This window comes from Dromaius novaehollandiae, chromosome 2 (assembly GCF_036370855.1).
Source record: "Dromaius novaehollandiae isolate bDroNov1 chromosome 2, bDroNov1.hap1, whole genome shotgun sequence".
In the NCBI taxonomy this organism is placed as follows: Eukaryota; Metazoa; Chordata; class Aves; order Casuariiformes; family Dromaiidae; genus Dromaius; species Dromaius novaehollandiae.
The window spans coordinates 37979855-37998718 of record NC_088099.1 but is presented as its reverse complement, the minus strand read 5'-3'; the positions used below and the strand labels follow the sequence as shown (position 1 = coordinate 37998718).

General features: G+C 52.7%; 3 protein-coding genes and 1 long non-coding RNA gene across 16 annotated transcripts in view; 1 reads left to right on the top strand and 3 right to left on the bottom strand.

Annotated features, from left to right (window-relative positions):
- Nucleotides 1-1312: 1312 nt before the first annotated feature.
- On the bottom strand, nucleotides 1313-3878 carry HOXA1 (homeobox A1). Its single transcript, XM_026103731.2, has 2 exons — nucleotides 3146-3878; nucleotides 1313-2719 (listed from the first exon to the last, which is right to left on the bottom strand). The coding sequence occupies exons 1-2, from the start codon at nucleotides 3747-3749 to the stop codon at nucleotides 2364-2366; spliced, it is 960 nt and encodes a 319-aa protein (XP_025959516.1). The 5' UTR covers nucleotides 3750-3878; the 3' UTR covers nucleotides 1313-2363.
- A 120-nt stretch (nucleotides 3879-3998) lies between these two features.
- Nucleotides 3999-7809, top strand: LOC112985270 (uncharacterized). 3 transcript variants are annotated; one of them, XR_010387624.1, is made up of 4 exons: nucleotides 4014-4150; nucleotides 5054-5219; nucleotides 6470-6748; nucleotides 7409-7809. It is a non-coding gene; the product is annotated as an uncharacterized LOC112985270 (long non-coding RNA). The 3 variants fall into 3 exon arrangements; XR_010387622.1 differs by lacking the exon at nucleotides 7409-7809 and having other exon boundaries at nucleotides 4008-4150; nucleotides 6470-6697; XR_010387623.1 differs by lacking the exons at nucleotides 5054-5219; nucleotides 7409-7809 and having other exon boundaries at nucleotides 3999-4150; nucleotides 6470-6697.
- A 180-nt stretch (nucleotides 7810-7989) lies between these two features.
- On the bottom strand, nucleotides 7990-11790 carry HOXA2 (homeobox A2). The gene is made up of 2 exons (XM_026103728.2): nucleotides 9765-11790; nucleotides 7990-9081 (listed from the first exon to the last, which is right to left on the bottom strand). The coding sequence occupies exons 1-2, from the start codon at nucleotides 10144-10146 to the stop codon at nucleotides 8339-8341; spliced, it is 1125 nt and encodes a 374-aa protein (XP_025959513.1). The 5' UTR covers nucleotides 10147-11790; the 3' UTR covers nucleotides 7990-8338.
- A 2730-nt stretch (nucleotides 11791-14520) lies between these two features.
- The window catches only part of HOXA3 (homeobox A3), a 44299-nt gene continuing 39955 nt past the window's right edge, over nucleotides 14521-18864 (bottom strand). For all 11 annotated transcript variants that reach the window (XM_064506265.1, XM_064506266.1, XM_064506268.1 and 8 more), the window contains 2 exons: nucleotides 17641-18229; nucleotides 14521-16193 (listed from right to left, as the gene is read on the bottom strand). In XM_064506265.1, coding sequence (XP_064362335.1) covers nucleotides 15424-16193; nucleotides 17641-18112 — 1242 coding nt within the window. In that variant the 5' untranslated portion in view covers nucleotides 18113-18229 and the 3' untranslated portion in view covers nucleotides 14521-15423. The remainder of the gene's footprint in view (nucleotides 16194-17640; nucleotides 18230-18864) is intronic.

Here is an 18864-nt window from a genome sequence, read left to right as displayed (position 1 = left end):
GGTGAAGCGCTCACCGCAGACTGACGCACTGACAAGTGTCTTGTCCCTCGCATTTAGTCTATAATTTATGGCTACTCTTTCTAACACATTAAGTCAACACCGGGGGAGCCGGGCTGCAGATCCGGATTCCGGCAATGTTTAGATCCAGATTTCGATATTGAAATGCCCTCATTGGCATGCAAATGACACTTTAACACATCCAAGTCTCTGGAAGAAGGCCATCTGTTTTGCTTTGTGGCTTTGCACTAATAAACAAAAGGTAAAGTATATGTCAGGCGGGGAAATGAAAGAAATCGGGGCATTCGCGGGAGCCTTTGGAGACAGCCCTGCTCCTTTGCAAGATAGCTCGGCTCTTGATATGGCCGCCGCGCCTTGCAAATCAGCGCTTGTCTCTTTTGACACTGAAGTGCGGAAAATTTCGTTGACTCTCCGCGGATGCCGCAAAGCAGAGCCTCCGCAGGCAGCGCAGCCTCGGGAAAGGCAGGGCAGCGCTGTCCTGCAGATGTGCCGGAGAAAGGAGACGCTACGCGGGTTTGGGCTGAAGTTCAGGAGGTACCAGCGGCTGGGGACACCCCCGTGTAGCTGGAGGTGTCTGTGCTCTGTCCCGGGGCCCGGTGTCTCCACACAGCCTCCTCCCCTCTCCCCGACCCGGCGTTCATTCGACACCTCTTGGGAATGGCTGAAATTTACCTGCGAGGACTTGCTCTTTCTGGCAAAAAGAAAAAGAGGGGAGAGGGGGAGGGTGGGATGGGAGTTTGCCAGGCCCTGGGAGGGTCAGCCGTGGGGGGGAAGGAGAGGGAAGCAGGTCCCGCTTAGCGCCCAGGCTAATTAAATGTGCAGCCCTTAGCGAGGGGCCTGCGATGTGAGGAAAGACTGGCTGAAGACAGTTTCTGCTTTTGAATTGTGCTCTGTTTATAGAAATGTCAACATCCATCTCGAGGTGAAAAGGTTAGCACTTGACCCAGGAAGTTCTCGTGTGTGCGCTTCAAAAATAGCTCTGGATCGTAAATTCCTCCATGCTACAGTGGAGGGAGAGGAGGGCTTATATTTTCTAAAAATAATATTATTCGAGCATAGAAAAGGAAGAAGGTTTGTGTTATGAATCAGGCTGGACAGCCCGAGCTCTGACTCTGGCAAAAAAAAAAAGAAAAAGGGAAAAAAAAGAAAGAAAGAAAAAGTGAGGAGCAATGTTGGAGGTTCTTCCTCCCTTTCTTCCTCGGAAAGGCCCCATCAGGAGAAAAGGATGGAAACGCACCGCTGAGCTGAGTGGTGCCTCGTGGGTGACGTCACGCAGAGGTACGCACACAAGGGATACCTGAAAGTTGAATATATTTATTACAGACATTATAAGGACCCGTAAATTCTGCCCTGGATTCCTGCAGTCCCAGAGGCTGCGGTGATTGTAAGGAGAGGAGGAAGGCAGCTCGCTCACACGCCGCGGCTGGCGGACTCAGCGCGCCGCAGTACAGCAAAGCACTGTGCATCATGCAGACTCCCACACACCAATCACATAAAATATACATTCATTTGGCCAGTCGTCACATTTACCATTGGGTTGAAAAGACACCGAGTTTAAAGGAGGGTCGATACGAAAACAGGGAGAGGCGAGGTCTTCGGGACAGCTATTCCCTTCGGTCCAACACAGTCCAGCACAGACTTGTGGCGGGGGGGGGGGGCGGGAAGGGAAAGCACACCGGGTAAGGTTTACAAAACCTAGTGCAATTGAAGCCTTGTTTGTCACACTTACAGAAGTAGCGCTACTCTTTGAGGTATCTGCTTGAGTTTAACACGTTTCACTTGATACGGTCGTCTGTTTTCACAATATAAAATCGGATCCGGTTTTGCGAACGCACCCACCCTGCTTAACCTGATAATCTAAACGTCATTTCTAGAAAAATCTGTAGAAAGATAAATCTCTCGGACAAAGTATTTACAAGCAACAAACTCATAGACGCGAACAAAGAATACATTAAATTAAAGGATGAAAGTCCTATACGTCGTGTAAACACTTCCAATAGTGCATCTCTTCGTGAGGTTATGTACCCTAGACAGCCTGTCTTTCACTCAGGGGAAACTCAAAGAAACGTCCTTGCCAGGGAGGAGAGAGACCCTTACGCACGTGCCAGCGCACCTCCTCCAGCAGCAGGGCAGCGGGCAGAGCTTGTCCTCTCGGCCCCGAGGCCCGGGGGCCGCGGGGCGCGGGGCGGGCGACTGCCTGCGACGGGGCGGGCGCTCGGGGCACTGGGGCTGTGCGAGAGACCAACCAGCCAACACACACACACAACAGCGTTAAATCGGTTCGAGCTACGGCAGGGAGGCGGCTCGGGAGTCGGGGGTCCGAGCCGGGGGGCACCAGGCACGTCTCAGTTTGAGGTAGCAAGAGTGTCTGAGGTAGAGGAGGCTGGCGAGGCAGTGCAGGGCGACGAGCAGGACTTCTCCGATGACTCCTCCACTTTCTCCTCGCATCCCGTGGGGGTGGCGGGGGAGATGGGTAGCAGCCCCTCCTTCTCTCTCTTCTTCTGCTTCATCCTCCGGTTCTGGAACCAGATCTTGACCTGCGTCTCGTTGAGTTGCAGGGAGGCTGCAATCTCCACCCGCCTGGCCCTGGTCAGGTACTTGTTGAAATGAAACTCTTTCTCCAGTTCCGTGAGCTGCTTGGTGGTGAAATTCGTTCTGACCGTGTTGGGCTGCCCCACGAAGCCGTATTCGCCGGCCTTTCCTGCAAGAGGGGACACACGGCATTAAGTGAGCGCGAGTGATTTATAGGCGACGTAATCAATATGTCCACACCGGCTAAGCGATAGGGAGCAGGAACTTCTTAGGATAAGAGGGAAGCCCCGGCAGGGTGAGTGATGGAGTGCGAGGTGCTAAACCGGAGTCAGCCTCTAGTGTCAGAGGAAACTTGATAAGTGGTTTATGAATTACAAGAAATATGAGCGCGGGAGGGGAGGGGGGGCAGGCGCAAGCGGCGCCGGCTTTGAGCGCAGCGGGCAGGCGGCTGCGGCTGCTCCCGGGGGTCTCGGGCGCTTTACCTGCAAAGCAAGCGGCCGGGACACCTGCGCCTCGCCTCACCCGGCCCCACCGACGGCAGCGAGGGAAAGGAGCTCGCCCCCCGCCCGGCCCTCACCCCGCGGCCGGGACTGACCTGTTTTGGGTGGGTTTCTCTTCACTTTCATCCAGTCGAAGGTCTGCGCGGGCGGCGAGGTGTCGGCGGGCGGGGAGCGGGCGTGCTCCTGGGGGCCGGCGTGCAGAGGGGACAGGGCATGGCCGTAGGTGCCCAGCGGCAGGCTCTGCTGCTCCTGGCCGTAGGGGGGGGGCACGTACTGAGCGGGGCCCCCCGCGTAGCCCGGCGGCGGGTGCTGCGCGGCGGCGGAGAGGCTCCCCGAGTAGACGGCGGGCGCGCAGGGGGGGAAGCCGGCGCCCAGCTCCGCGTCCTGCCCCAGCGGGTAGGGGCCGTACGCGGCGCCGAAGCCCTGCGCGCCGTACGTCGGAGCGCAGCCGGCGTGCGAGTAGGAGACCCCCAGGGCGCCGTGGGGCTGGTAGGCGGCGGGCTGGCCCGGGGGGTGGTGGTGGCGGTGGGGGCTGATCTGCACGCCGCGGCCCACGAGGAAGCGGTCCTCCCCGCTGCAGCTGCCGGCGCCGACGGCGCAGGGCTGGAAAGTTGTAATCCCGTGGTCGGGGGGGTAGGCGCGGGCGGCGCAGCCCCCCGCCTCGCCGCCGAGCACGGGGTACTCGAGGAAGGAGCTCATCCTCGCCGCGTCCCTCTGTCACGCCGCCGCCGCGTCCTCAGCGTCCGGCGGGGCCGCGCCAACTTTCCCACTTCCTCCATGGGGCCGGCAGGAAAATGACACGAAGGTGCCGCGGGCGCGGAGGCACGTGGGGGGCGGCAGCCAATGGCTGCGGCGCCTGCGGGACTTTCCCGGTCCTGCCGCTGATAGATCGCCGCGTCGGGGGCATTTAAACGCCGAGCGCTCCGACGGCGCGGCACGGCGCGGCGCGGCGCCGCGGGGCAGCACTGCGCGGCACTGCGCGGCAGGGCGCGGCGCGGCGGCCGCCCCGGGGGGCCCCGCCCGCCCGCCGAGAGCGGAAGGCAGCGCAGAGCCCGGCGGCTGCGCCCGTGCCGCGGAGCCCACCGGCCGTCCCCTCCAGGGTGAGTGATGCCGCAGCGTCCCCGCCGACGGTGCCCCGGCGCCTGCCCTGCTGTCGGCGCTGTCAGGCCGGCGAGCGGCACCCCCGGCCTCCCCTCCCGCCCCCCCCCCGCCTCTCCTGGGCATGAGCCGCGGGGGGGGGGCGGCCGGGCCGCGGCTCGGGGGAGGCTGGGGCAGGCGCTGGGAGCATCAGCCCTGCGGACGGGGACGGGGACGGGCCCGGGGACGGGGAAGGGACTCCCGCTGCTGCTGCCCCGCCGCAGAGCCCGGCGCGACGCGACGCCAAGAGTTAAAGGGGCTTGTCCAGCCGCATCACCAGGCGGCCGCGGACATTAGCATGGAAATGAGGCGCTTTGGGGACTGACGGCCATTGTGCTCGGCCGGGCCCCCGGCCTCCCCCCGGCCGGGTGCCCGCTCCCCCGCGCCGCCGCCGGGCTTCCCCGCGGCTGGGCTAGGGGAGGGGGAGCCGGTGTCGGGGCACGGGTGATGCTCGCCACGGCGGCGCGGCCGGGGACCGTCTGCCGGCGCCACGGCCCCCCCGCTCTCCTCCAGGCCCGGGCGGGGGGAGGCTGCCGGGGACGCAGGTCGCGGCCCGCCGGGCCGGGGCTGCGGGGCGGCGGGGAAGCACAGCGCCCGCCACCCCGTCCGTCCCCTTTGTCCCCGCTCCGCCACCCGGGCCGGCAGCGGCGGGAGGCGGCAGATGGCCAATGGCAGGGGCGGCCTCGGGACCCTTGGGAACCGCATTGAGCATCGACTCAAATCGCCCTCTCGCCCCCTCCCCCCAAAAAGGGTCCATGGATAGAAAAGGAGGGAGGGCGACTGGGAGCTGGGTTGCGACCTCGTATTCGCTTTACGTATGCGGGAAAAGAAAGGGGAGGTATAGACGGGGCATCCATCCGTCCCAGGGCACCCACCCATCTGTAGGGAGAGGGGACGGCACCAGCAAGCCGGTTTCAGCACCTTCAAAGAGGCGTCCTGCGAAATGTTAACCTAGGGGAGAGATGGATAGAAACCAGTATTCGCCACCACCAGCAGCAACCCCATGAGGAGCTGCCTTCTGTATTTCTGCAGGTGCATTTCCAGCCGGATCATACACCGCTGTGCTCTCACGCTTGATTGTTGCTTCTCTTCTGAAGCCCGAAAAGCTCCTCTGCCCTGCCGCCTCTCCCTGCTCTCTCTCTCTCTCTCTCTCTCTCTCTCTCTCTCTCTCTCTCTCACACACACACACACACACACACACACACACACACACAACCCGCAAGCTCCTCCCATCTACACCACAACATCCTCCCTTGGGTGCAAGGCTCTCCTACTGCTAGGAGGTCAGCCCTTATCCCAGTCCATCTCCAAGGCCTCTCCAAGGCCAGCAAAAGCTGAAGGGCTGTTTATCCATATGCCCTTAGTATTTCTAGTTGCTTTCCTTTACTGCGCAGGCACAAATGTGTAAGAGCTCTCTGGAAAGGTTCCGTTTCTTAAACTCCAGTGGGGACGTGGCGGGGAGGAGTAGCAACAACACTCCGGAGGCATTTGTGGAATTACACTGCACCAGTGCTGGCTGTGGTAACAGATGTAAACACATTTATTTCATTCTTGGAAAACAGTTGTGATAAATACTGCATAACGCAGAGAAAAAGGCAGGCCGCTGGGACTATTTACTAATAAAAGAGCTGGCGTCTTTTCAGGGCTTTTTTTACAACAGCTGCCCAAGAAAAAAAAATATATTTTACTATAAATAGATCTGGTTTACCCGTAAATCCCGCCAAATTACAACACCTCTCTTACAGCCTCCTGCATCCCGGAATCTTCTTTCTCTCTCTCTCTCTCTCTCGTTTTTTCGTGCCATTGTTCAACACAGATTCGTCTCTTTTGTTACATTGTCTCTCTCGCAGCGCTTCGGATTTTTGCTGCCAACACTGTGCGTGGGGGCAACAAAGTAAGGAGGGCCGGAGCAGACAGAACCCCCCCCTCCCTCCACCGCCCGGCGAGCGGAGCTGCCCCCGCTGCGCGCCCAGAGGCGCCCGACGGGTCCGTCTCCCCGCCGAGCCCCTTCGCCCCTCGCCCCGGGCCGCGAAAGCGCCGTTTCCTGTCCAGAGCCGGAGCGAAGGGGGCAATTCCGGTGCTTAAGGCTTTTTCGTGGGAGATCTCGCACCCCCACCCCCACCCCAGTGCCCCCGCTATGGCTCCAGGGCTCACCGGGAGAGGCGTGGGCGACTCCTGGTTGCTGAATCGCTCCATTTGTTTAACTCGAGTGTGGGAAAAGTTTAAATCTCGTAGCGTATTTTTCTTTTCCTTTCTTTTCTCTCTTTCTTTATTTTTTTAAGCGTTGTCAGTATCCAGATATCTGGGCACCAAAGAAATCCCAACTCGTACATTGCAATCCGATTTAAGCCAGTGCCGCAGGAGTTAAAACACCGGTGAGGCTGCCTGCTTTCCGCAGAGCCGGGGCTGCAGCAGAGAGAAGGACAAGAAGCAGGGCCGAGGTTTCGCCGTGTCCGCAGCTCAGCCAAGCTGTTGTTTTAAAAGAGCAATAAAAATGAATTATGACTAAACGCCTTCTCACTTAATGGTTTTAGACGGGGATCCCCATCCCCGGCAAATACGTAAGAGGATTTTTATTTGTGCATGTGTTCCTGCAATTGATCTCTTTGATGACATTCTCATTCATAGAAAGAGTTTGATTTATGACTTTCGGAAGAATTGCGTTCAGCCCTTCCAGCTATAACCCACGCAGCGCAGCTCCACAACGCGTTGCAGAGCTGGGAGACGACACTCCTCGCCCGGGCGGGCAGCGAGGTGCCTTCCCCAGCCCCTCGCTCGGGCTGTGCACACGCACACGCACACGCACACACACGCAGAGGCAGAGGGACCAGCGGTGCCCGGGCTCCGCTCGCCCCGGAGCGGGACCCCCCGCTCGCATCTGTTGCTCGGCTCAGCCCGGCAGACGCGCCGGGCCCCGGCAGGGCCGCTCCGCCGGCCGCAGGCGATTTCCCGGAGGTTTTTTTTTTACGCCCGTCTTTGCTGCCTCAAGCAAAGAGTGGGGAGCCCCGAGGAAATTTCAGCTCGGAAAGGAAGAGTTCCCCCTTTTCGTTGCCAGACCTTCCCCTCGCCAGCGGGCTTAAAGAGAAAACCTCCCGCGCCGCGTCCCCGCACTTCCCCTCGAAAGAGCCGGGGGAGGGCGTGATCCTCCCTGACGCTTTTTTCATGCTTTTATGCCATCATTTTGATTTTACTGGCAATAACTTTTTTTCCTCTCTTTTTAGGGCTGTTTTCTGGGACCACTCAGCACGTGAGCAATAATCAAATGCATTCTCTGTGAGCTTTTATATTTTTAAGGTACGCTTCCTGAAAAAGCTTGCTGGCTGCTAAGCATTGCATGCTAGAAAAATATGATTTTTTTTTCTAAATCAGCCCTTCGTGTATGTAACAGGCTAGTTTCTACAGGAAGCACTTTTCCTACCGACTCTAGCTTATGTTTTGTCTGCAACAAAAAGTGCACGTTTCTGCTTTCGTTACAGTTCAGAATATCCAAGCTTTGTATCGACACAGAGATAACATGCTACGTTTATATATTAAAAGGAAGAAGTAGCCCTCTAAGTTGTGAATGGTTTTAGTTTGTTTTTTTTTTCTTGTGAGAACTCTTGCAATAAAGAATTTGAATGTGTTTTTTCTCTCTAATAAATGTACTAAATTGTCAAAAGGGGAGAGATCATAGTCAGAACGTTGGATTTTGATTATTAGTAAATTAATAATAGAAGGGAGGGGGAGAAATACCCGTTGTGTTATCAGTCTCGAGAGGAGAGAAAGGGAAAGAGAAAGGGAGACAGAAAAAGGAGAAAGCTCCTTGTAGCAAACAAGAATTTATTCTACCAAAAATACTTATGACAACGCATCCTAATGTAATACAAAAATAAAAAGAAAGTGAAGATACAATTCCTATATGATCACTTTCTTACAGACCTCATATATTGCTTTCATAGAAGGACCTAGAATGTGGCTAGGTTAAAATTGAACACAACTAAAACTTCATAAGAAATGGTAAAGTGGCTCTCGAACACAGCAAAGGGAGGTAATAAACAGAAAATACTGACCGGGAAAATGGGAGGGGGGGGAATAAAATTAATTCACTGGAAAAATAAAAAGGAAGAATAAGGAGGAGAAGGCAGGACCCTTGAGAGGACGTCTTTAATTTCTCAGTAATTCAGATGCTGCAAGTCAATTGTGGTGAGTGTGTCTGTAAAAAAGTCAAAACTGTCAGCAGAAATATCTACGGGACTGTCCAGAGATCCTGGCAAACTGGGGGAAACTGCATCTGAAAGCTGTAGGCAGGAATCTGCGGAGAAAACGCTAAAGTCCTGTAAAGAAGGGACATCTAGGGCCTCAGGACTGTCATTGTTCAGGCCAGCTGCACAGTTCTGGGCCATTGTTGAGAGGCAGTTTTGAACAGTGGGTGACTGATGTTGAAAATGTTTCAGATTTTTCTCATTGCTCGTTAAAGGCGAAACGGGGAAACTTTGGGACTCTCCATTGTGCACATTGGGAGCCTGCTGCTGAGCCAGGGCATTCTGCTGGAAAGTGTAACCTTCCCTTTCCAAAAGAGCGCCGGAGACGTTGCTGAGGGCTTGCTCGAAGAGCGATTTCTCCTCCTCTTCTTCTGCCGCCTTCTCCGAGTCCTCTAAGCTCTTAAATTTCCCCTCACCGTTTTGGTTCTCCTTGCACTGGGTCTGTCTCTTGTGCTTCATCCTTCTGTTCTGGAACCAGACTTTGACTTGTCTCTCAGTCAAATCCAGCAAAGCTGCGATCTCAACCCGCCTTGGTCTACAGAGATACTTGTTGAAATGAAATTCTTTTTCTAGCTCCAAAAGCTGGGTATTGGTGTAAGCCGTCCTCAGCCGCCTAGATCCACCGCTACCACTATCGGGGATTTCAAGGGGGTCTGTTAAAAAAGAAAAAGAAAAAGAAAAACACCACCACCACGCACGCACACACCCCAGAACACCACCACCAGAGCAGCAAAAGCAAAAACACACACACGCACACACAAAACAGATAAATGCACAGATTGAATTTCAGCATCCAAGCACATTGCATCCCGGGGCGGGGAGGGAGCGCTCTCTCCATCTCTCCCTGCGTATGGGTCTCTATATCTGTATGTCTATATAGCATAAAATAGCAACTGCAACAAAATGGCCGCCTCTGGATGCAGTAAACCCATTGTGTTGCGCTGCTGAGCGCCCGGCGCTGCGTACCCCTCCGCCGCCTCCGCCGAATTATTGCCTCCAGCTCCCCAGCCTCCCCGCACCGGAGCAAACTTTATATTAGCCATACCGCAATTTATAATTAATGCATCAGCTGCTTAGCTGAGCGGGAGCAATCTATCACTCTTCATTACTGTCAAATATCCTAACTCTAGGACAGCGAGACAAGAGAGGTCAGCTCCAACTCAAATAAATCATCCCACATTAAACAAGTTTGGGGAAAGTTTGGGTTTGCGCGGAGCCCCGCCAGCTCCTTCCTCGCCTCCCGCCCGCCCCTCAGCCTCTGCCCCAGCGAAGTTGGGGGGATGCGAGAAGCCAATAAAGCGGCACGGAGGGGAAGGCGAAAAGTCTTTGAACTGACCTTTGTGGCTCAGGCAGGCTGGTCCAGCGGCTGAGGCGGAGGCCGAGGCGGGCGGCAGCGCGGATCGCTTGGACGCCTTTTTCTCTTTCATCCAGGGGTACTCCGGGGGCGGCGGGGCGCCGGCGGGGCCCGGGCTGCCGCTGCGGCCGCGGGGGCTCGCCTTGGGGCGGCCGCCGCCGCTGTGGCGCGGGTGGCTGCTTGGGTTCAGGCTGGGGATGGTCTGCTCAAAAGGAGGAGGAATCAGTGTCGAGTGTGAAAGCGTCGAGTTCTTGATTGATGAACTTTGAAATGTATCACCGACAGGGGGAAAAGATGTCAGGCACTCAGCAAGCGATGGCTGACTATTGATAAAACCAATCTCTCGCTCAAATTCGAAATTCATGGCCTTCAACTCGCAGCCCCCGCGGAGAAAAAGTTCCCTCGGATTCAGGGGGCTTGGGGGGGGAAGGCCCAGGAAAAAGGAGAGAGAGAAGAAAAAAATATATCATAGAAGATCGCTGGTGGGGTGTTTTTTTTCTAATTCACTGATTACAGCCGTATGGGGACCGTGCTACTATTAAACTATTGAATTCATGGAGACAAGGTTGAAATTGGACCGAATTGGCTGTCACATGATTGCCTCTGCCCAATGACAATTTGGGCTTTAATCAAAAGAAGCCACTGTCTGTTTGATTGATCCAAAAAAGTCGGGAAGGAACGCCTCATTGGGGGCCAGAAAGGCTTTATTTACACTTTTTTTAAAGAGGGAAATGATATCTCTAGTATCTAGCCCCTTGGCGTCCTAATGTGAAATGAAGTGGGGGGTGCGTGTGCATGTGTATGTTTGTGTGAGAGGCTGCGAGTGTGTGTGTGTGTGCGTGTGAGTGTGTGTGTGTGTGTGTGTGTGTGTGTGTGTGCGAGTGTGTGTGTGCGGCTGCTTGTCCTGCAGCTTGCCGCCTCCCTCGCCTCCACCCGCGCACTCTTCTCTCATTGTTTGGGACTGTCAGGAAAACGCTCTGCACCTCACAAATCATTTAAGCACCTCAATCTGACGCCTCGAGTCATTAACAAAGTAATCCATTAATCTTCAAAGTTTTGACACCTCCAGGCCCCCACATAAGAAGTTGCACCCAAGCAGGAGTCTGAAGCGGAGAGTCGTGATTTTTTCCTAGGGAATAGCACTTCCTCCAAAAATAGTTTATTGCTCCCGAGGAAGCCTCGGTGTGTTGCGTTTCTTTCCTTTTTTGGGGGTTTTCTTTCGCTTTCTATTTTTTTCCTTTTTTTTCCTTTGGTTATCGGGCGTACAGTATGGAGAACAATTGGCCGCCGATGCCCGAGCCATTGTTTAACAGGATCTTCCTCAGCAACCTTGCTTCTAGGGGAAGAGTCACATAGGCAGCAGCCCTTGTGCTTCATGACTTCCCTCTCCAGTTGGCTTTCCGGGATTGGACCGTAAAATATACCCTAGGAGTATCTCTCTGGGCGAGCCAAATCGCGAGGCTGCAAAAGCGTCTGGCTGTTGCCTCTTAAAAAAAAAAATCTTGTGCCTTAGCTTGCAAACGATACTCCCGTCTGCTGGCATAATTTGCTTAATAACCGTAGTAGGCTGGGTCTGGTGAGTATTTTCGATTACCAAGAAATATATGGGCTGGTAGGGGGTTTGTTTTCAGGGGGCTAGGCAGAGCGAAAGCGCTGCGAGGGCTATAACTTGAGGCACGGCACTCGCGTCCCAAGCCTTGGCTCTCGCTGCCGTCGTTTCCATCCGCCCCTGCGAGGTCGAGGCAATCCCGAATTTGGACGGTTCGGGCACGATTTTCCGATCAAACCGAGGCGAGGGGGAGAGCGACGACAAGGACGGCCAAAATCACCAGCCGGAGGAGTCCTGTGGGCAGCGGAGCGGCGCCGCCAGCGCCGCCGGGTCCGCTGTCCGCGGAGCGCAGGCCGGGCGCGGCGTCCCGCGGGCGGGTGCGCGGGCAGAGCGCGGGCGGCGCAGCCGAGCCGGGCTCCGCATCCTCCGGGAGCCGGGCACCATCGCCAGGGCGATGCCTTTCCGTCTCTCTTTATTTTCGGAGGTGCCATAAAGGGGTCGGCAAGTGTCTTCTTTAAAAAAAAAAAAAAAAAAAAAAAGGGAAAGAAAGGGAACAAAAAACGAGACCCCAAGTACTCAGCGGATCAGTCTACGTCCAGACTGCACGAATTGCATTTAAAAAATCGGTTTTAAGTTAATGCACGCACAAGATGTAGCATATCTGCGAAGGCATTGGAGAGAGGGGGAGGGGAGGGGCTGGGAGGCATTAAATGGGCTTTTTGGTGGTTGCTTGTTTAAATAAAATATAGAACGAGACTTGTCATTTAATCCCTCAAAAGGGATGCCTTACAAATATCGATGCTGTTGGAAAATGCAAGGGGTTTAATTTTCTTGCTTTTAGTCCAAACAAAGCTCTGGTGGTGTCTGCGCGCGATCAATCTTGGCCGCCAAAAGGTTTGACAGCTACTGGCCCTTAAGAACACATTTAAAGCTTCTGGCTCTTTCCAAGATCAAATGTGGCCGAGAAAAGAGGCAGAGCAAGAAACGCAAGTAAACAAGAAAAAAGCTGCTTTTAAAATATGCTGGCAGAGGACTGTTCTCCTGCCTGTGGGAAGAGCCCGTTTTTATTTTGCTTCTCAGCGCCTACCTTGGGGTCGGGCTTTTCTTGTTCTTTTCTTTAATTTTTTTTTCTGGAAAATATTGGGATTAACAGCAGGATGACAAATAATAAAGAGAGAGGTTTGGACTTTAACCAGGCTGTGTGAGTAAAACCTGTGTGGGTGTCTCTATTCTGCACATTTGTTTCTTGTGGTCAGTCTAATACAAAAACCACCTGGAACAAAACCTTTGGAGAGGGGACGCGAAATTCTTGGGCAAATCAATTACTTCTGCCTCCAGAGAGATCTTTCAATCGGTCGAATTTTAAATGCAAAGATACAGATTCTTGTATGTAATGTACAGACTCTGAAAAAGGGGTAGGATATGTTTTCTGAAAAGACGGGGACAAAATCGCCTCTATTTTTCTTTCTTCCGAGTGGGAGGGGAATGAAACGCCAAAATCCTTCTCTTTGAACATTTTCGTAAATGTAATTCGTGGTGCTAAAGTAGGCACACATTAAGAATTCACCGATTGCACTGTTACCTTTTGTTTTATGTAACGTAACTAATACGGGGCGGGGGGGCTGTTTTGAATCTTATTCGTGCGCTTGTTTGAAACGAGCAAAGTCTTTGATGATCTTGCATCAGCTGCAAAAAATCCTTTCTTCGCCCACAAAATAATAATCTGTCGGTGGTTTGTATGGGGTAATAATTATGTTTCAGTGAAAAATATCAGACTAAATAACCTTTCCTGCAATGGTTACATATCTATATCTATAATAAACAACATGGTATAAATACATTTGCAATCCCTTTCTTTGACTGGAAATGTTTTATCTATTTATGCAGAAAGGCTCTGTATAGATGCATGGATGCATGACAATGTTTCAGCATCAGGCAAGGATGGCTCTGGGAACAAGATAAAGCCCAAAGATTAATAATATTTCAGCACGAGACCAAAATGGCGACATTTTTTCTGTGCTCTAAAAGATACAGATGGTGAACAGCGTGCGTTATTATCTCTACAGCATAGGATTATTATGTCTTTATAAATGTGCGCTGGTATATTTTACCTAGTCTATTAAGGTCCATTTTGATTTATCTTCCAAGTTTCAATCTAAAAATTACGGATATTTCGCCTGAAAGGAAGAAAAATCGGATTTAAGCAGACGCCTTTGAGTTCCTGGCTTCCCCCTCGGACGGATGCGGCCCGGAGCCCCCCGCGGGTGCCCGCGGTGCCCGTCTGGAGCCGAGAGCCGCCGGGAAAGCGGCGCTTCCGCGACATTGTCCCCGCGGCGCGGCCGCCCCCGCGGGAAGGCAGGGAGCGCAGGCTGCCCTCCCCCGCGGCTGCGCTGGGGAGGCGAACCAGCAACCCCAAAACAGCGGAGAAAATCGGTTGTTTTACAGAAAATTTTGTGTATATATATTTATATATATATAAAAATTATATATATATATAATATATATATCCGGCGGTTGGGGGTGGCAGGTCCGCGGGCAGATCCGCTCCTCGCACTGCCCCCAGCTGCGGCCGGCTCTGTCTGCGGGCCCGGTCCCCCACCGCGGGGTGTGCTCGGCTCCGCTCCGCGCCCGCGCACGGCTCTGTGCCGAGCTCCGCCGCCCTCGGTTCGCTTCGCCCCCCGCGCACACATACGCACACGCGCGCGCACACACACACACACCCCTCCTCCCCGCCCGCCTGCTTAGGGCGTGGGAGGCACCGCGCCGAGGAGAGCGCTCCGCGCGTTTCTCCCGCCCCCGCTGCGCGCAGGGTTCCGCGGCCGGCGGCGCTGTTCCTGCGCGGGCGCGGAGCCGGGGGAGAGGCCCCTGGCGGCGAGCACAGCCCGCCCCCACGGCGGGGCCGCGGCCCGGCGCCGCCGCTGCGCGGGCGCGGAGAGGGCGCGCTGCTCGCCGCCTTCTGCGGCCGGGCTGCCGCCGCACGCGGAGCGCAGCAGGACACATCGCCCGCTGCAGGTTTTTAAAGCTCATACAAAAAAATCCCTCTGCCTGTCTGTAAAACACTGAAAAACGGCCATGAAGCCATTCTGGAGGGAGAGCGGGTACTTGCGAGTTTAGAGCCGAGTGTGCTAGCTCCCCACGTCATGAAGGGCTCTCCCTTCCCTTGCCCTGCAAATAATACCTTCTTAACTCTTTATTATTCAGAATAAAAACTTTATTTTTTTTTCAGAACGTGAGCAGCAAGGAATGTATAACTTTCAAAACAAATCTAGCCTTTTCAGCTTTACAGACTCTCCGCCTAGCTGGATGTTGCAAGCATAAATTATTCAAACTGCGATCTTTTTCCCAGATTTTATTGCATCATCATCATCATCGTTATCATCATTTTTAATAAAGGAGTTATAGTTTCCTTTCAAATGATATTTCCTACACATGCCGATATGTCCTCTAACATATGGCCAGGTAAATACCTCCTGAATATTCAGGGTACAGATTTTTTATATATATATAAATATGAACAAATGGGGATAAATAAAATTTTAAACACTTAGATTATTCAATGTTTGCAAAAAAAAAATATAAATAAATCTGAATGTTCACCAGCATACACACATTGAAAGACTTACACGTATTAATAACTGTCCAGGGAGCCCCTGTCCAAGCGCTTTTGATGTCTTTCTCGCTATTTAAAAGAAGTGCAATAAAAAAAATTGCTTCCCCGTGGGATCAATCATGTACGAACAAATTCACATTTAAGAATTCCTTTTATAGAAAATTTGTTCATATACCCTGTTTTGATAAAAGTGTAGAAGGTAAAGTATAAAGCCTATGTATACTCCCAAAGTGAGACACAAGGCTACAGTTCAAGAAGATAAATATCCACTAGTGAAACTATAGAGCAATTCAAGCAACAAATATTGCTACGTCACATAAACTAGAGAACGCTTTTACCAAAGGAAACAAAACCAAAACGAACAAAAAGAAAACAAGAAAGAGAGGAGAGGGCACATAGTCGGGGAAGGAAAGAGAGAGGGGAGGGTGCAAGTACTGTTAAAAAGTTGGGGACTTCATGTTCCACTTAGTGACTCCTGTGTCTTACAGATGGGTGAGTTTGGGCGCTTCCTGAATTCTTCCCTGAGAAGGATGGTGAGCAGTAAGGTCTGTGTATGTCGGGTGTGGATCACAAGGTCCATGGTGGTGGCTGTTGCCCATTGGCCCAGCCCCGTTGTAGTCCATGTTGGCAGAGGGAGGATGAGGGAGATGAGTTAGACCAAAGATGGAAGGCCCAGAATTGGTCATGGTCTCCACGTAGTTGCCCCCTACATAGACGGGGCTTCCCTGTATATGTGGATTCCCATAACCGTTGCCTTGAAGAGGATGAGTATCGTATTCAGGTGTTACAGCTGCTGTCCCCGTGTATCTCTTTTGAGGAGGTGGACAATTATTAAGAGGAGCAGTATATGACGCAGGGATGCCATAGGTATTTTGATGAGGCTTGTTAAATGGTGGAGGCGACTGGGGCTCGTAGGGGACACTGTTTACTAAAGAATGCATAGAGTTTAGGTATCCCCCAGCAGCTGGAGGGACAGGGCTTCTGCTTGGGGACTGTCCTCCTGAAGAGGTCATCATGCCCTTGCCCTTTTGATCTTTTTTGTATTTCATTCTGCGGTTTTGAAACCAGATTTTGATCTGTCTTTCTGTGAGATTGAGCAAATTAGCCATCTCTACCCTTCGTGGCCTGCAAAGGTATCTATTGAAGTGGAACTCCTTTTCCAGTTCTACCAGCTGGGCACTTGTGTAAGCTGTACGGGCTCGCTTAGAGGAGGCTTGCCCTGGAGGGCTTTTATCACCAGCACAACTCTCACCTATGTAAATCACACAAAGAACACAATCAGCATGACGAACCTGAACACGGCAACCAGAGACAACACCAGCACCTGGAGAGTCCAGCTCTGGGGCACGAGAAGCCCAGGTGTGCAAGGAGTACTCCCACCTGGAGCTCAGTCATGTCAAGCTACAAGCCTCAAATGGCTCACAATGGACTTCCTTCACCTCAGTGGGGTCACCATAGACTATACTTGCTTCCTTTAGAAATGACAGTCAATACTACAGCACACTGGTTAGCTTTACAACAAGGAAAAAGAAAGTCCCAGGGAAAAAAAGTGGGGTTTAGAAACTGTGAAGCTGAACCTATGGCTCTGCTGACATCCCAGGATCAGGGTCTTCAAGAGCTAGTTGTTTCTCAGCACTGCAAAGATCTACCACCCTCTTTTTCTGAAAACCCCAATAAAAATACAAATCAGGTACAGATGTCTGAAGGGAAGGTGTCTACTAAAACACAGAATATGCACTTATGCAGAGAATTGACTACACTGTGTTTCTACCATATCTAGCATATAGCATAAACAAACATATGGTAGTGATTGGGAGGTAAAGTATATGTTATAAGAACATACAGCGGCTATGCTTGTATATAGGCATACACACATATTTAAATGTTATTGCTTTTTAATAAAATAAATATACAATATGGAAGGCTGTAAACAGGAATGTCACCACAGCTTTAAAAAACACACTAGAGAAGACATTTGCTAAAGTTTCGGACTCTATTTCCAAGAAACATTTAAGAGAAAAAGAGCAAGAGGTTAACATAAACACAAGTCCTGGGCGTTAGAGCTAGTACCAGTGCTATCGATTTGGGTTTCCTTGAGTAATAAAAGTGTTAATATACACTTCCATCCCTCAAATAATATTTTATTGGCTCAAGTTTATGGCACTCCAGAATGATTTTTGTTTACCAGGCTTGTAACTTTGCCAATCAGCTTGTTAAAGTAGGAAGAGCTTCTGACTGCATGCAGGACATTGATCCTGACTGCACATGATTATGAGCTATTTTATTCGTGTTACACTTCAGCAGAGATAGGTCACTGTCTTATTAATCTAACAGCACTGTGCCAACAAAGTACTCAGGACAGGCCCCTGGCTAGGCTGCTCCACACTGACATGATTTACTGGAGGGGGGATTACCTACGAAATGCGATGGATGCAGGAGGGCGCAACTGTTTCAGCCACTGGGAAACAAAATCACTTTGGCTCCCTCCTGCAAGGCTGGGGAAGTTTTACAAGGGGTGTTAGCTGAGCTCCCGTTGCAAGCAGTGGGAACCCCTTCCCAAGAGGGGAGAGGGTCACCCCAGAGAGAAAAAAAGCCCCTCCCTTCCCTCCCAGAAGTGAAGGCGGACAGGGCTCCCCTCCTCCCGCAGGACTCATGGCCAGCCCGGGGGGACCCAGGGAAAGGGGGAGCGTGTTTCGTACCTGAACTGGAACTGCTGTTTTTCTGCTTTGTGTTTTGCCGAGACTCTTTCATCCACGGGAATATCTGTTTGGACATGGTGGGCGAGTTAAGAGCCGGGCTCTTGGTGGGGTTGGCTGGGGCAGCGTTGCTGCTGGCATTTTGAGATGGTGAGGCAGAGAGCGGAGGTGGAGGCTGCGCCTGCTGGGCTGGAGGTGGCTGTGGCGGGGCCTGCGGGTCCGCGAGGCCGGGGGGCTGGAGAGGCTGGCTGGGGAGGGTCCTCATGCAACTCTCACTGATGTCATTGGCCTTGTGGTGGGACACGGAGCTGGTGGGGGACTGGAGGGAGCACGCGGGGCGGTGGTACTCAGTTTCCACAAGTGATGAAGACGGAGGATATTGCTGCTGACTCGCATTATAAGGGAAACCATTTGCTCCTTGGTAGGGGTAGGCACCATAGATTGCAGAGCTGTCGTAGTAGGTCGCTTTTTGCATTTCGTTGTTTCCCAATATTTATTTCGCAAACTGACAGGGTCTTGACACCCTTGGAGAATAACATTGGCACCCCTCTGTCACGTGGCGCTCTTCCTCCAATGGCCACTCCGGGCAGACCTGGGGTGTGGGGAGAGCAGAGCAGGGTGAAGAAATGGTACAAATCCATCTTACTTTCAATAGCTAAGTGACATGAAAGCCATAAAAGAAAAAGTGGTCAGCAATATTTAGCAGCATGACTTGGCCTCAGGCACAGAGCATTTTGATATAAAAGCTGCCTGGATTTACTGGCAGCTACAAATACGCACTTTGCTGCACCGGGATAGGGGCTTTCGAGGTTTTTTGCTTCCTTTCTTCCAAAGAAACAGAGCAGGGCACCACACGGCAAGGGGTTTGCTCGTTTATCACCGAGAGGCTGTTTTAATACCAGTCTCTGAGATAAGGGTGATCGAGGAATCTGTGCTGGGGAGGGGCTGGGCTATTCCTTCATTCCCACTCCAGGATCAAACCCTCGCTTGTAACCAGTGTCAGTTTATTTTCAGCCTTTCTCTCCAGGTTGCAGGTCTCCCTACAACTTCAAAGAAGCTCATGAGATGGCCCCTCTCGCTGTGTGGCAGGGGGCAGGAGTGGGGTGGGAAGGTTTCGTAGCCAGAGATATTTATGCGCACCGATCCTAAGTGACAGATTTTGGCTTGTGCGTGAAATGCTCGATGGGAAAACAAACAAAGCGACCGCCTGCTCCCCTCCGCGCTCGC

Excerpts from the sequence above, each read along its gene's own strand:
- HOXA1 (XM_026103731.2), bottom strand. The coding sequence starts at position 3,749 with ATGAGCTCCTTCCTCGAGTACCCCGTGCTCGGCGGCGAGGCGGGGGGC. Across the intron at positions 2,720-3,145 it reads GAGAAACCCACCCAAAACAG|GAAAGGCCGGCGAATACGGC; the intron begins GTCAGTCCCGGC and ends CCCCTCTTGCAG.
- HOXA2 (XM_026103728.2), bottom strand. The coding sequence starts at position 10,146 with ATGAATTTCGAATTTGAGCGAGAGATTGGTTTTATCAATAGTCAGCCA. Across the intron at positions 9,082-9,764 it reads AGCCTGCCTGAGCCACAAAG|ACCCCCTTGAAATCCCCGAT; the intron begins GTCAGTTCAAAG and ends CTTTTTTAACAG.